At 40.3% G+C, this 14,386-nt stretch overlaps 1 protein-coding gene across 3 annotated transcripts; it reads left to right on the top strand.

Annotated features, from left to right (window-relative positions):
* Positions 1–647: 647 nt before the first annotated feature.
* LOC147322044 (xin actin-binding repeat-containing protein 1) lies at positions 648–13,236 on the top strand. Of its 3 annotated transcripts, none has more exons than XM_086306348.1 (8): positions 648–715; positions 4,070–4,234; positions 4,343–4,430; positions 4,554–4,907; positions 5,898–5,976; positions 7,499–7,644; positions 7,972–8,019; positions 8,379–13,236. In XM_086306348.1, the coding sequence occupies exons 2-8, from the start codon at positions 4,107–4,109 to the stop codon at positions 12,678–12,680; spliced, it is 5,145 nt and encodes a 1,714-aa protein (XP_086162474.1). In that variant the 5' UTR covers positions 648–715; positions 4,070–4,106; the 3' UTR covers positions 12,681–13,236. The 3 variants fall into 3 exon arrangements, with proteins under 3 accessions (XP_086162474.1, XP_086162473.1, XP_086162475.1); XM_086306347.1 differs by lacking the exon at positions 648–715 and adding an exon at positions 3,740–3,782; XM_086306349.1 differs by lacking the exons at positions 648–715; positions 4,070–4,234; positions 4,343–4,430; positions 4,554–4,907; positions 5,898–5,976 and adding an exon at positions 6,633–6,826.
* The last annotated feature ends 1,150 nt before the right edge of the window (positions 13,237–14,386 follow it).

Genomic DNA, 14,386 nt, shown 5'->3' with positions numbered 1-14,386 from the left:
ATGTAAAACTACCAAAACAACACAGCATCAATGTTTGACCACGAGAGAAAAACCAGCAAACTAAAGTTACCTCTCTTTGTAGCTGTCTGTTTCAGCCTCTTCAAGGGTGGTCTGAGTCTAAAAGGAAGACTGAGATCTAAACTACAGATGGGACTTTTTTTTTTTTTTAACTAATTGGGCTTCCTACTGGCATCAAAGTGATCTGGCCAAGAAATGACTGTTGAATAAATAAGATATCCCAACATGTGCCAAAAAATTATCTGAAAGAATGTGTGTTTAAAGAAATAATCCAAGGTGCAGCACACTGCTTAGCAGAAGCTTGTGGTAACAATAATTACTTGTTTAATTTTTAATGATTAATAATTAATCTTTTAAGCCTGTTTTTTTTTCCACATATGTCATGAATACTCTGAATGAACAGCAGCTAGATTACCTCAATTACATGTTGGGCAGTATCACTAGTAGCGGCAGCATGACTCACATACACACACGCGCACACAGGCCAGTACTGAGTCACGCACACACGCTGTGTCACAATGCATGCATATTATCCAAACTCATGACAGCTGGCCATATGAGGTGCGTGATGTGTCTTTGCGCGCGCGCGCGTGTGTCACTCTCGTGCACGAGCCTCTGAGCAAACACCACAGTCTGGCTCCTCTGTGATGCAGACAGGGCCCATCAGAAATGCACGACTGCAGCAGGTTTAAGTGAGGTAACGCCTGACTAGGGGAGTATTTGTCTGGTACACGAAGAGTTACCCTGCATCTAAATGAATTTCACTGTCTGGGATTTTTATTTATTTATTTTAAATACTTTCATGCACGACGTAATTTATTGAGCAGCGCTGACCTTATCTTCCACAGCTCTCTGCTGTCTGTTCTCGCTGCTGTATGTTGTGAGTTATTTTGGTGCACTGCAATAACCTAGTTTGGCCTTGAATAGCCTCACTGTAATGTTCCCACATAACCCGAATGTGGCTGAGAAACATACACAGCTGTGCCTGTCGGTGGTCTTTTGCGCCCTCTGCTGGTCTACGAATGTTATCGGGTTGAAATATGGCCGAGCTTCTTCTCCTAGTTGCTTGTGCACAGTGAGAAAGGACAGTAAGTAAGAGAGAGATCAGTGTGCGTCTGCTGGTGCTCTCTGCAGCCCCGGATCAGACACGGAGTGTAATGTGCATGTACTAAAAGGCTCCCACCAACCAATCAACCACGGAACCTCCCTGTAAACACTTGCCTGATGTAAGCAAGTGTGTTTAAAACGCAGACAAGGCCAGTAAACTTCCCCTAATAACGCCGCACAGTTCGCAGTCAAAGGCGGCGCATTGCATATTCCCTTTCATCTCCCTGGTGCCTCAGAGACAGGAGTGGGTTTTAGATGGGAGGGATGAGGGCTGTAGTCAGAGGGGGAGGGCGGGGGGGAGAGACAACCAGGCTGATTCTCACAGTTTTGCCCCAGGGGTGTGTGCTGCTGCTGTTGCTCTCTCTTTGTTTGAAGACTGATTAGCAGAAAGCAAGACTAAAGAGGGGGAATATGAATTGTGCGCTCTGACAAAAGCTTCCATTGTCTATAACATCTACTTGGTGAAATGGAGGTAATGAATCAATAATTTATTTAATTAATTAATTAAAAAAGACACACGAAAAATGTGCTCAGATCGGGTAAGAATCTAAATACCACCACATTCAAATTAAATTTTACACACTAGAAGATCTTAATTCAATACAATTAAATTATTTTTTAAAAGACGTGTCTGCAGTCAGATTACCTTAAAAATCAAAGCAATTTGTGTATATTTTAACTATATAGGTGGACAGAAAATGTAACTGCTCTGTGTTTCACAGCGCAGACTCACAAAAATACAGAAAAACAGCAAATAATAAATTAGCCATAATATGTAAATGTTCAGGTTGTTTCACTGCCCCCAAGTGGCCAAAAAAAAATCAATACCTTAAATGCAGCTTTAAACACATTACTTAACCCGTATGGATTTACTGCAGTAAATATATCTCACCATAAGATGGCACAGTTATCAAAAATTGCGCATTATTTAACATGAGGGGGATGGGGAGTTGCTGTGTCTGCATACACACTGTGGCTATGGCTGTAGGAAAAGCCAGCAGTGGTTTATATGGGCTTTATTCACAGGTTGGCAGTCTGCGTACACATTTCACAGACATTATAATGCAGCGTGTGGCAGTGAATTCTGGTTGGGGGGTCCTGCGTTACTATTGATGCTGTCAGCAAGATTCCTCCTTCTCTCATTTGACACTTTGGGGTCAGGAGCTCTTGGAATTCTTGGGTGGAGACACATTTACTCAACACTTGTTCCTCCCTTGGCTTCCTAAAACCAAAGGAAAGTCAGCAACTTGGAATCTGATTTAAAATAAGAGCCTTGTAAATGGGGCCTCCAAAGAGGTTTTTACAAAGTTAATGACTTTTTATAAATTAATTTTATAAATAATGTTTTTTTTAAATGACAACGGTGTAAATGCTTAAAAAGTTCCTTAAAATTATTTAAATCAGGGGTGTCAAACATAAGGCCGGGGGGGCAGAACTGACCCTGGCAAAGACTCCAATCTGGCCCACTGGATGGCTTTGGATCAACTTTGGAATTTTTACTGTATTTTTACAGCTTTACAGTTTTTAAACGTCTCTACCTGGCCATTCATACGACACCACAGTAATTAATCGATAACTAAATGACAGAAAATTTCCCTTTCCTTCACTATCTATAAAAAAAAATATTTTGGTGAATTAACACAAACATGTTTTAGAAATATACGTCAGTCTGATCAATGAGCTACACATTTATTTCTTACATTTCCAAGCGTAGTGCTCAAAGACTTATTTCCTTTACCACAAGAGCAATTCTTGAAAAACTAAGTTGAGAATGCACTTCGGGGATTAAACGCATTAAACTTGCTTGCAGTGACAGAAAGGGGGGATTTCACTAGTCTGGCCCACTTCGGATCCACGCTGATTTGCATACATTCACATCTACACACTGGCCTGTCTTCAACAAGCATAACTGTTCACAGTTAAAGTATAAGGGCCTCATAACCTCATAATGAGCCGTTTCCATGAACAGCCAAACTGCTTTAATGGTGTGTTAACGTTAGGAATTCTGCACACATGTGAATTTTTTTAATGTTTTTGTTTTTTGTATCTAACTTATTGTTCTTCCTTCCTGATTCTCTATTTTGCTTAAGAAAATTTCAGTTGAACACAACAGTGCAAACTTTGGACAGTCACAATACTACTGCTACTCTCACATAGCAATAAATCTGTAAATCTGTAACCAGGTCGCTCTGTCAGCATGAAAGATGAGTATCATCATAATTCCTTTGATTTAATAATGCCTTCTATGCTTCTCCTTTGTCCACATTGCTGCTGTAATGGCCCAGGCGCCCTCAGGATCAATAAAGTACATCTAATTTTTACTTAATAGAGAGAGTACTGCTGCTCAAAGATCACACAATTACATCAGAGGGCTAATCTGAAATCCAACATCAATGATTCCCCTGAGAGCACAGGAGCCACAACACAATGCAATAGCAGAGCAAAATGAGGATTGCAGGATAAAAGTTTTCCTAATTTATAACGTCAGTGGATTTAGAGTACACCCTGTTTGCTACTCATCGAACATTTTACAGTCGAAGGTAATGAGGAAGAAAAAGGACTTTGCTCGCAGAGCCTTTATACCGTGTGCAGGTCTTGTGATGCTGCGGAAGTGTTTTGATTTTCCCAGAGAGCAGACACTGACCGACATCTGTAAGGTAACTATTCTTCTCAAAACTTCCTTTACTTACGCCGTCATCTTGCTTTCATCAAACTCGAGTTCGTGTCTTTACATCGAGCAGTTGCTGCACTCTGCATCGCTGTTAAATTGAAAGGCACACGTCCAAATCCTTCTCTCTCACTCCCTGAGAGCTATGCATTATTGATGTCAAGGCATTTCATACCTGTGAGTTAGTGGAGCTGAATGAAGTGAAGATAAATGCTTGTTATGGGACTTGAAATGTAAACATAATCAAATGTTATTGATTATGCGTCTGTATTCTAGGCGATTTATCCAAACTGTGTGCACCCGTGACCTGATCATGGAATGGAAGAGCAATATTAGGCGTACCCAATCGCTGAAGAGCCTCAGCTCGTCATGTGATAAGCCAGTCTGGACGGATGCGGGGCTGCGGGACAAGACGACGTCAGTGTCCCAATTGGTGGCCAGGTAAAAAAAAAAAAAGCATCAGTCTCTCTGTATCTGTGCACCCCTCTAAGCTACTTGTAGGTCATTAGTGACATCAAATCATTAATGTGGTGTTTGTGTTTGTGACAGATATCAAACTGCTGTGAAAGGGAACAAATCCATTCAAGGACCCTCAGTAGATAACGATGACAGAAAGCCAAACCAGGTGCTAAAGGAGGTAACTTCTGATTTTTTTAGCTGTTTGTCCAATTAATGAAAAGCATCAATGGCATAGCAGGAAAAAGAATAATCACTGCAGCTGGATTTACACACACTTCCCTCCCTTGTGTATCCTTTTCAGATAACGCCATCTCGACTGGAAAGTAAAGAGACTCATCTGGAGTCTCTGATGAGGAAAAACAGTGAGAAGGAAAAGTCTCGAGCCAAAACCAATTTGACCCGCAGCAAATCAATGAGCAGCCTTAAAAGCAGCACAGGGTCCATAGAGGCCTTGAGAGCTCTGTTTGAGTCAAAGGCCTCTCTTAAAAACAACGCAAAGACCAGCCTTAGAGCTGCAGACTTCACATCAAGTTACACGACAGACGTGTCAAAGATGAACGGAGAGGTTGAGGATGTACAGATCGCTGTGGAGGAACAGGGAATGGAAACATGCGCTGATAAAACTGATGTGAAGGATGATCGTGTAACTCGAAAGGTAAATACAACCTCATTATTACTTTAAGATTCCCTAATAGACCCACAGTTAGTTTAAAGGGTAAAAAATTCAAATATTTACCGATGAAAGCATGTGTGAAAAATATCAGGGTTTTTATATATTTGTAAATACAGAAAATATTCCTTTCTTCTTTCTTGAAGTGCAAAGATGCATAAACAAAGCTTTCATTGATTTCGCTCCAGAAATTCCAGCTTCAGTCATCTTGAAGTATTTTGGCCGCTAAATACTTTAAGAAACTGAAGCTGGAACTTTTGGAGTGATCTTTTGTGTGGAGATGAGTGGCAGGGGTCATTTGTGACAGAAAGATAGTAGCAAGAGTGGAAAAGAAGGTTTACAGAGTGGTAGTGGGAAAAAACTGGAGCTGGCAAAACTGAAGATGCTAAGACTTTCATTGGTGGATAGGTTAAGCATTTTGGAAACAAGTTAGGGAGACAAGGCTGAGATGGTTTGGACATGTGCAGAAGACCCCACCAAAGATTCATGGATACAGTGAAGGATGAGATGCAGAAAGATGTTAGAGAGACGGTGAGAACCCTAAAAGGAGCAGCCAAAAGAAGAAGAAGAAGAAAAAGACACACGCATTTAGAATTTCCCAACATTTGGTGGAATCCATTCTCTCTCCTAGCTGCACAGCGTTTCCCTTGCCAAGAACTACCACACACACTGAAAACACTTCATTTTCCCGTTTGCTTAATAGTTAATAAGGTGTTTTCAGCTGTTTGTGAGAAAAATCATTTTGAACATCGTTTTGAGCACTTGTTTCACAAAAGATCGGCTCATCCATCACACACTTCAGTGGTTCTTGACCTGCCTTAGGTCTAATGAATCCTTACTTCTTTCTCATTCATGTAATAGCATATTTTTTCTAGTAATGCTTAGATTTTTCCTGCAACTGTATTGACACATAGAAACTATGATGCACAATGAGTTTACTTAGCAGCAGTGATGTTTTATTGTTTCTCTCTATAGGTAGTAAATCAGCACTGGCCAGAGAGGAAAAGAACAATAGGGGGTATTGATTTAGAAAAAATTGCAGCATCTCAAGCTGGTGAGTATCTTCTTTCTAGCTCAGCAAAGCTTTGGTTGTGTCAGCCTGAATATCATATTACCCTGCCTGCTATCATGTTAAAGAAACGGACAAAATTAATGTTTTTTTAAAGCATTCAGAACAATAGTTTCACTTTTCTAAGATTAAAGGACTATCTCTTTATTGAGTAGTTATCAGCAGAGCTCGGATTTAAACTTTTTACAGTTTGATTAGGGATACGTGAGTAGCAACATAAACAAACAACGCGAGTTCATGTCATAAATTACACGTTGCAATAATGAAAGCAGCTACAGCGAGCTTCAAAGTGCAAGCTTCCAGGTAAAAGACCGGCTGATAAAACCGGGAAATACTGCGCCTTGATTTAGGTAATGAGTAAACAGTGAACTATGATGAATATGGTTTGGTTCTATAAAGTCAGGGTCAAATAACAAACTGCTGAAGACGATTCAGCTTAAGATGAAAATATCAGAAAGAAAATAAACATATGTGGCTCTTTCAAAAATTTGTTCTGAAAGAAACATCTTTGGGCACAAAAACATAACAAAAATAAACAAAGATGTTAGACGTGCCTTGGAGAGCTGTCTTCAGCGAGTTCGGTCAAAGCTTTGGATGACTCAACTTGGTGTAGGAATAGTAAGCCACTCCACAACCGGACAGAAATAGCTGGTGTGCTACAAGACCAGAATAAGTGCAGGAGGGTGAAAGGGTCAGCTGTTTATGGGAGAGGAATGGGACAGAAAGAAGGAGCGAGTGGCAGAGGCTCCATGACACGACACAAACCAACAGACAACTAAAGTTTGGAAGAAACCAAGAAGATAGGGAGGAAGGAACTGGGAATATTTCTTCTTCTGTGAGTAGAGATTTGTATTTTTGAATGAAAGGAGTGGCACATGCACTTAAAGAAGCTTAATACAGTATGTATGGTAGAAGCTGAAAACTAATGGCTATTATTCACATTTTTAACAGTTGCCCAAATCTGAAATATTAGTAGCTATTAGTAAAATTAGTTAACTGATACTACAATGAGTTTTATGTTTCTTCTTCTTTGGTCGCAGAGCCTTTTTTGCAGTGTTTTCCAGCTTGTGGACTCATGATTTCATAAAGTATCTGTACTTTCATAAACAGCTTTGAGACACGTCTGTTTACCTTTGAACTTCGATGCTTAGTCAACCGTTGTTGCAGTGACTTGCCTGTTTTAACTAGTATGCGTGTCAGCAGAGTCGGGTATCTCTCCTGCTCCACAACAAGCAGTACATTTATAACTCGGCCACATGACAGCTGTTAATATCAGCTTCGAAAGTGCTGGACCCCGAATTGGGACCTGTGTTATTAACAAATAGCACGAGCCGTTTGTTAATAACACAGATGTCAGCCGTATGTTGTTAAACGAGCCACGACTTATTTCCAATCTGGCTGCGTGTCGATGATGAAAATGTCACGAGACAACCCTGATCAGTTTGACTTCTTAACAGAGCCATAACAAAATTTAACATTAAAGCTCCCGTGTCTGATGTCTCTGCAGATGAAAAGAGGAGGTCAGCTGCAGACTTCAGAGACAGCTCTTTTGTCCAAACCAAGGAGAAACTTTCTGTCTCGGTGAAAGCAATATCAGCTCTCTATCTGTCCAAAGCGGGAACCAAGGAATCAGCAAACAGTCCTGTAAAATTGGTACATGTCACATCTCCCCTTCTTTTTAGTTCACCGTTAACTATAGAAAGTAAACTTGTTTAAAGTTTACACACTGAAAGAATTATCTCAGAGATTTTTATGCAAGGTAAAAAAAAAAAAAATCAAAATTTTTTTTGGCAATGAAAATAAAGAGTTAAAGGTTTATTCCACCAGCCTTTATAGTGTAGATTTTCAGCTACACATTGAAGTTTGGTATCTATATGTCATCATAATATATCATAAATTAATTATTGATAAGTGAATTTCTGGCAGCAGCCAAACAATAATGCTGATGTAATTCTTTTAATTATTATTATTTCTTTGCAGGAACGAAAAGTGTCACGTGAGTCTGGGAAAAGAGTAAACCAAATCAAGGTAAAGTGCAATGTCACTGTGGTGTTGCATGATGTTGTGATTGATGCACATTGTTCTGTGCACACTGGATTTGCACAGCGAGCAGTATCGTGTTCCCTTTGGCTCAAAAATCCAAAATATGCTGCTTACCTGCAAAATAAAGAAACAGATTCCCTTCACAGACTTCCTCACGCTTTTATTTTTTACTCATTTTGTGGTTGCATTTGTGGTTGTACTTGCTGGTTGCTTTGGAGTTCAGCTAAGCAGCTAACACGTGGCATGAGGAAAACAAATCACCTGGCATGGCTCTGTGACTGCTCTTGAGCATGAATTTCTCTGAATGGATGAAACAGTAAGAAACATTCCTTTGTTCTTCTAAGATGTCAGAAGACTCAAGTGTCCAAGAAAAAGAGGATTTACCATTACCTCCTTCAGCAAGACATCAGCCAGAATTAGAAGAAAGCTGTAGGACAAATTCTCCGCAACCTAATCTGCCCCAGCTTTCCAAAGAAATGTTATATCAACAGAGGCAGAAATGTGAACTGAGGCGTCTCCTGAAGCACACCCATCCAGAGGTGAAGATGCTGGATGATGTTGTAGATGAAGAGCTTGCTGAAGTTTTGAGCTCAGAGAGGATGACAGCTGACGTAACTGGATACGAGGGAGAGGTCCTTTCGAAACGCTTGATATTTGAGAACTGTGGCTCGAGTAACAAAGTGTCTCACTACACCCCCAAGATGCACATGGAAGGGGGACGTGAGAAACAATGTGATTTTAGTAAAACGCTGGCTGTTCTGGAGGAAACAAAAGAAACGCCTCGTGCAGAAAGTGCTAAAGAGGTTATGGAAGCTGAAAAATCTCTTGGTATTAGTCCAGACACTGACAGAGAGTGTGAGGAAGAGGCGGTCAGACTAGACGTTCAGGCTACCAGAAGGATATTTGAGAGTCAGTCTGTGAACATGTCTGGGCCAAATCTGGGTAAAATCCAGGGAAAGGTTTCTATTAACGGGGATGAGACAAAGGAAGTCCAAAAACAAAAAAAGCTATTTGAAATGGCTTGCAGTGAGAGTATACACAGAAAAAATGAAAGCACAAGCAATGATTTAGCAACAGAGCCCCGTGAACAACCATGTCCTCATGTCAGTCAAAGAACTGAACGCGACTTCTCATGTAATGATGAGTTTTCCACTGAGGAAGCACTCTTTGAAGAGGAGTCTATAAGCTTATCCGATTTGGAAAAGAATGATGAAATTATTAAAACAAGGGCAGCTCTTTTTCAAAACAACCCCTTTATCTCCACCAACATACAAAGAGAGCCCTCCGTTGTGCATACATCAAAAACTCAAATCACAAGCGGTAGCGGTGCAAGTGAGGACAACACGACCACCAATGTTAAAAACAGAACCCATCTTTTTGAATCAATGCCATTTGACAAAATTAGACGTCAGAACGAGGATGAAATTGAGACAATGGTGGAGAACATCAAGGAAACGCTGAATTTCCTCTACCAGATTAGAGTCATCCAATCGTTTGGCTTTATCATTGAGGTCAATGAGACAATGATTGCTAAAAAAGCTAAGTTTACACTATCAGAGAGTGGGCCTGAGATAAAACATGACGAGGTGGCTGAAGGCGGTGCCCAAAACTTCATACTCCAGCTGCTACCACGGGTAAACCTAAAACCTCAGGTCACTTACCTAAAGGAGGACAGCAAAGGGGATATCGAGACCACGGCGGTGACGGCACCTGTTCAACAACATCAGTTCAATGCGAACAAGGACACGGAGTTCAGAACTGCCAGTGTGGTTCAGCTTGTTGAGGATATTCTCAATCAAGATAACTCTCTGAGAAAAGGAGTGGTAATCCAAGAGGATGACAACAACTGTGCCAAAGTCATTGTTTACTCCCTCTACAAATACCATAATGAGAAGGATGTGAAGAGCTTCGTCCCTCCAAAATGTGCTGAATGTGATCAATCAGAGCTGGAAAGGGGTGACATGAGTAAAAAAGGCCATAAAGAAATAAAAATTGCTACTAAGTCAGTCCAAGGTGATCTACTTGAACTCTCTCAAGAACAAACATGCCCAGGATCAATAACACCTGAAGGGAAAGTAAAGGGGAGTGTAAAACTATTCAAAAGCTGCATTGAAAAGGGAGATTTTGAGTATTTAAAAAGTCTTCAGACTGAAGAAGCAGTTCAAGAACTCCCTGAAAACCAAACTATGGCTGGACAGGAAGTTCTTCATGAAAAGGAAAGTGATCAAGTGCAGGAAACTACTGAGTGGGTACCCGTGGATGTAAAGAGGCTTAAAAGCATGTTCTCTGGAGACCCAAGTCAACACCAAGCAAAGAAAAATATCCACAAAAATATATACGCAGGTCAAAATGTCTCTACAGAATGCAGTTCTGGGGTATTGTCTCATGTGCAGGAAAATAGTACAAGCAGTGAATGCACTGATGAAGCACAAGAGCAAGCATGTCCCAAAGTTGCGACGCAGGAGTCCTATGAAAAGTTTGAGAAACAAGATCACGAGCTTGGTGCCCACGAAGCTCAGTTAGTCAAGGTGGTAGATCAGAATGAAGAGATCTCTAACCTCCAAACTGCACTGCATCAGTCATCACAAGAAAAACAAAAGACTATTATTCAGAAATCATCTGAGGAGCTCTTTCCCTCGGTTACAGCAGATACTGTGAAACGCTCAAGAGTAGAAGAAGAATTTCCTCAAGAAAACTTCACCTCAGCACAGAAAACAGATTACCAGCACAAAAATATAGAAACAAGCCACAAAGATGCTACTCCTGAGGAAACACACACTCCTGAATCGTGCAGCAACAAAGGTCAGGAAGGTGCAAGGGGGGCGCAGAAACAACCTTTAGAAACTCCTATGGTCACTACACAAAGTTTGGAAACAAGTCCTGCACAACAGGAGGATGAGGAAGTTGTTTTTCATGGTAAAATTAAAGCAGCTTTGCAATCTTTAGAAAGATCTAACGTTAATGTCACAAGAGGAGATTTTAAAGCAGCTATGATATACAGAAACTCTTCAAAGCCTCACAGAGAAAAAGCTCAACACGTGGATGTGGTGTCTATTCAAACGACCAGTGCTGACGAGCTTTTCACTGTGACTGAAAATGAAGCAAGTCAAATATCAGTGAAACAAGAGGCAACTGCAGCAAATCCAGAGCCTCCGCACCAAAACGAAACCCAGAGTAACCCAACAACGAGACTCATTTTAGAGAAAAGCAAAAAGCCTACTGGTCCAAAACCAGCCATTCCACCTAAACCAGAACATCTGAAGGAGAAACAAAGCAATAACGAGTCAACCCAAAATAATTCTGATATCAAGGCAGAGGAGAAAAGAACCCAGGATTTAGCAGCCAAAAGTGATACGAGTGAAGCAGATGAAAGTCACATAGATTTCCATGATGCATTTGAGAAATTTGGAGGTAAAAAGACAAAGACTGCCCCTGTAAAGCCCAAAAGACTGAAAATCCCCCAACCAGACAACAAAAACCTGAAACCAGTGGCTGGAAATAAAGAAATGTCTGTTCTTGCACATGTGGATCCAGATGTGGCAGAAATTACAAGCAATCAATCATGTGACACCTGTGGAGAAACCACTGACAGTCGAGACAAGCATGAGAAAGAAATCAAGAAGCAAGAAAGCAAAGTCGAGATGAGGGAAAAGAAAGGGCGAACTGAGACTGACGACGAACGCCGACAGCGACTGTCAGTTCACATGGATGAGATCGTGAGAGGGAACATACCAGCAGCAATGGAAATATTTGACAACTTACGAAAACAGCGGGAACTGCAGAGCTTTCTGAGCCGAGTTGAAGAAATTGAAAAAGACACAAGTGAGGTTGATGTAAGGTCTCTGAGGAGAGTTTTTGAGAACGTCCCCGATTGGGTTGTCAGCTCTAACAAAAAGAAACAAAACAAGGTCAGAGCTGACAACAAAGACGAAAGGTTGCCAGTATCAAGAGAAAGCGCTGAAAACAAGTCATCGATGGCACACGTTTTTGGAGATCTTGAGCGAGCGAGTGTGGAAATCACGACTCTTAAAGAGGAGACTTTAGCAAGAATCCTCGATGTAGAGGAAGCCATAAAGAAGGCACTTTATGCCGTCTCTACACTGAAATCTGACTCAGATATTGCTGGCTTATCACGTCTGTTCAAAGAATCCTTTGGGATTATACAAGGATCCCCATCCTCTGGCGGTGATAATAAAATTAGCATTGGGTCAAGCAGAACAAAATCACTGAAAAGTGCTACCATGCAGGGAAACACAACTAATTCAGCAAGGCAAGATGCGAGCACTGATGAAGCCTCTGGGAAACCTCAGTCGAATCCTCCACCTTCACCTGCGTTTATCACTATCCAATCAGCAGCTAGAAAGACAAATAAAACCGACCTGGCACCACCAGAAGCTTTGATCTGCCCGACGTGTCAGCAGAGCCAAAAGTTGGAGGAGACTTTTCGGACGACAAAGACGCTGATATGCAACAGCCCTGCTCAAAACAGAAATGACCCACGAAAAGAAGGTCAGAAACAATCCACCTCCATCCCACTCAGTCCTCGACAGCTCAGCACGCTCGAGGTTCAGACAGACTGTGTCACAGGAACAAAACCAGTCACCGACAAACATGAGAAGACCGAAGGATCCGGAACAAAGTTTTAATCTTCCAGGACCTCCACTGTGGTCAACTCTCAGACAGAAACAGTGACATCGTCCACAAGGCATGTCATAATCAGTCCATCTACAATTCAGGTCACCACAGACCCAGAAGTGAAGCTGCCAATCAATCAGACTGATAAATCGGTGCCTGAATAGGAGCACATTGGCAGCGTTTTACCTGTTCGTTATGTGAAAGCTGTCACATATATGACTGTGTATGAAAAGAGATCAATTATAAGGCTTAAAGTTTGGGTTTTTGCTTTTGTATCTATTTTGATCTTAAAAACTGTCTTTGATTTGCATTATAATCAAAATATATATTTGATTTTCACTTCTCATTTCACTGTGGTTTACTATAAATGCTTTTGGTTTAAAAAAAAAAACAAAAAACATTTCCACTAAGGTCAGTCTTGTTTTTTTTTCTTCAGTTTCAACCGGCTTCTCGAGAGATGTGCTCAGCATGTCTGAAGCCAGTCTATCAGATGGAAAAAATAACTGCAGACAAATACTTTTTTCACAAAGCGTGCTTCTGCTGCAAACATTGCAAGAAAAAATTAAGGTGGGATGTTGGACTTATACAAAAAACCTGCAACATTAATCAGTGATTCCTCTTGTCTGATGGATTAGTGTCTTTGTCCTTTTTTAAAAACTTTATATTGTTTATATATATAACTTTCCAGCTTTATAACTTTATAACTGTAAGTAGATATGTTAGATATGTAAATATCTAACATATCTAATATGTATTACTAAATTGAAATATTTAAAAAAAAAACATACTAAACTATGAATGTTAAAACTGGATACTCACGTATTTTGTGATCTGCAGATATGTGATGCTGCAGCATGTAAAAACTTGGCCAAAATGCAACTGCACACAAACCAGGCAAGCAAAAAATAAAAGAAACAAACACAAAGACTTTCCCATATTTCCAGTGTTTGTTATCTTAACTGCAATGTCTGCACATATCTCTGAAAACTATGTCAGGGAAATGTATTTTATTAAATGTCTTCTGATGCATAAACTGTAAATATACAACAGACTGTTTTCCCCCAAATCCTCATTCAACAAGCCTCTAGGGAATGAGGAAAAAAAAACGAGCTCACAGCAGTTGAGCCACAAACAGGCCGGGGGGGTGTTAGAAAGTCTTCTTAGTGGCCCTGTGAATTTTTTCCATATTTAGCCTGTGCTGATAAGACTGTTGGTTTGTGATCAAACAACAATTTTTTGTAAATATAGTGGAGCTTAACATGCTACAAATGATGTTTTTCTCCATTTGCATCATTACTAAGCAATGAACTCCGTTCAGTTTGACTTTGTCAGGTTAAAAAGTCGTCAAAAAAATAAAGAAAGATAGATTAAATCTGTTTTTTGTGTGCTAATGTAGAATTTGTGAAATTTTAGAAAACTTAAAGACTTTAGCACTGTTTTGCATGCTACATCATATATATCAATCTGCTCTGTGTCACTGATGGTGATTAACTGATCTTTGTTCATGTGCTCTTATAGTCGGCATCTTTTAGACTTTCCTTTTTTTCTCTCATCTCCCGTTCACAAAGCTGAGAGTTAACTTGAACCACTTGGCAAATGGTTACTACTAAAATATAGGCTACAGGATAAAACTACTAGCAAAGCTAAGGCTACAAACAACACAAAATAAGAACTTACTAGAATAGATAGATAGATAGACATTTGCAGTTAAACGTTA

The sequence above is a fragment of the Aulonocara sp. 'chitande type north' Nkhata Bay genome, linkage group LG9 (genome assembly GCF_057382095.1).
Source record: "Aulonocara sp. 'chitande type north' Nkhata Bay isolate Kocher_YH1m ecotype deep benthic linkage group LG9, A_spYH_male_GT1.1, whole genome shotgun sequence".
In the NCBI taxonomy this organism is placed as follows: domain Eukaryota; kingdom Metazoa; phylum Chordata; class Actinopteri; order Cichliformes; family Cichlidae; genus Aulonocara; species Aulonocara sp. 'chitande type north' Nkhata Bay.
The sequence above is the reverse complement of the archived record's forward strand: the minus strand, read 5'-3'. Positions and strand labels throughout refer to the sequence as shown.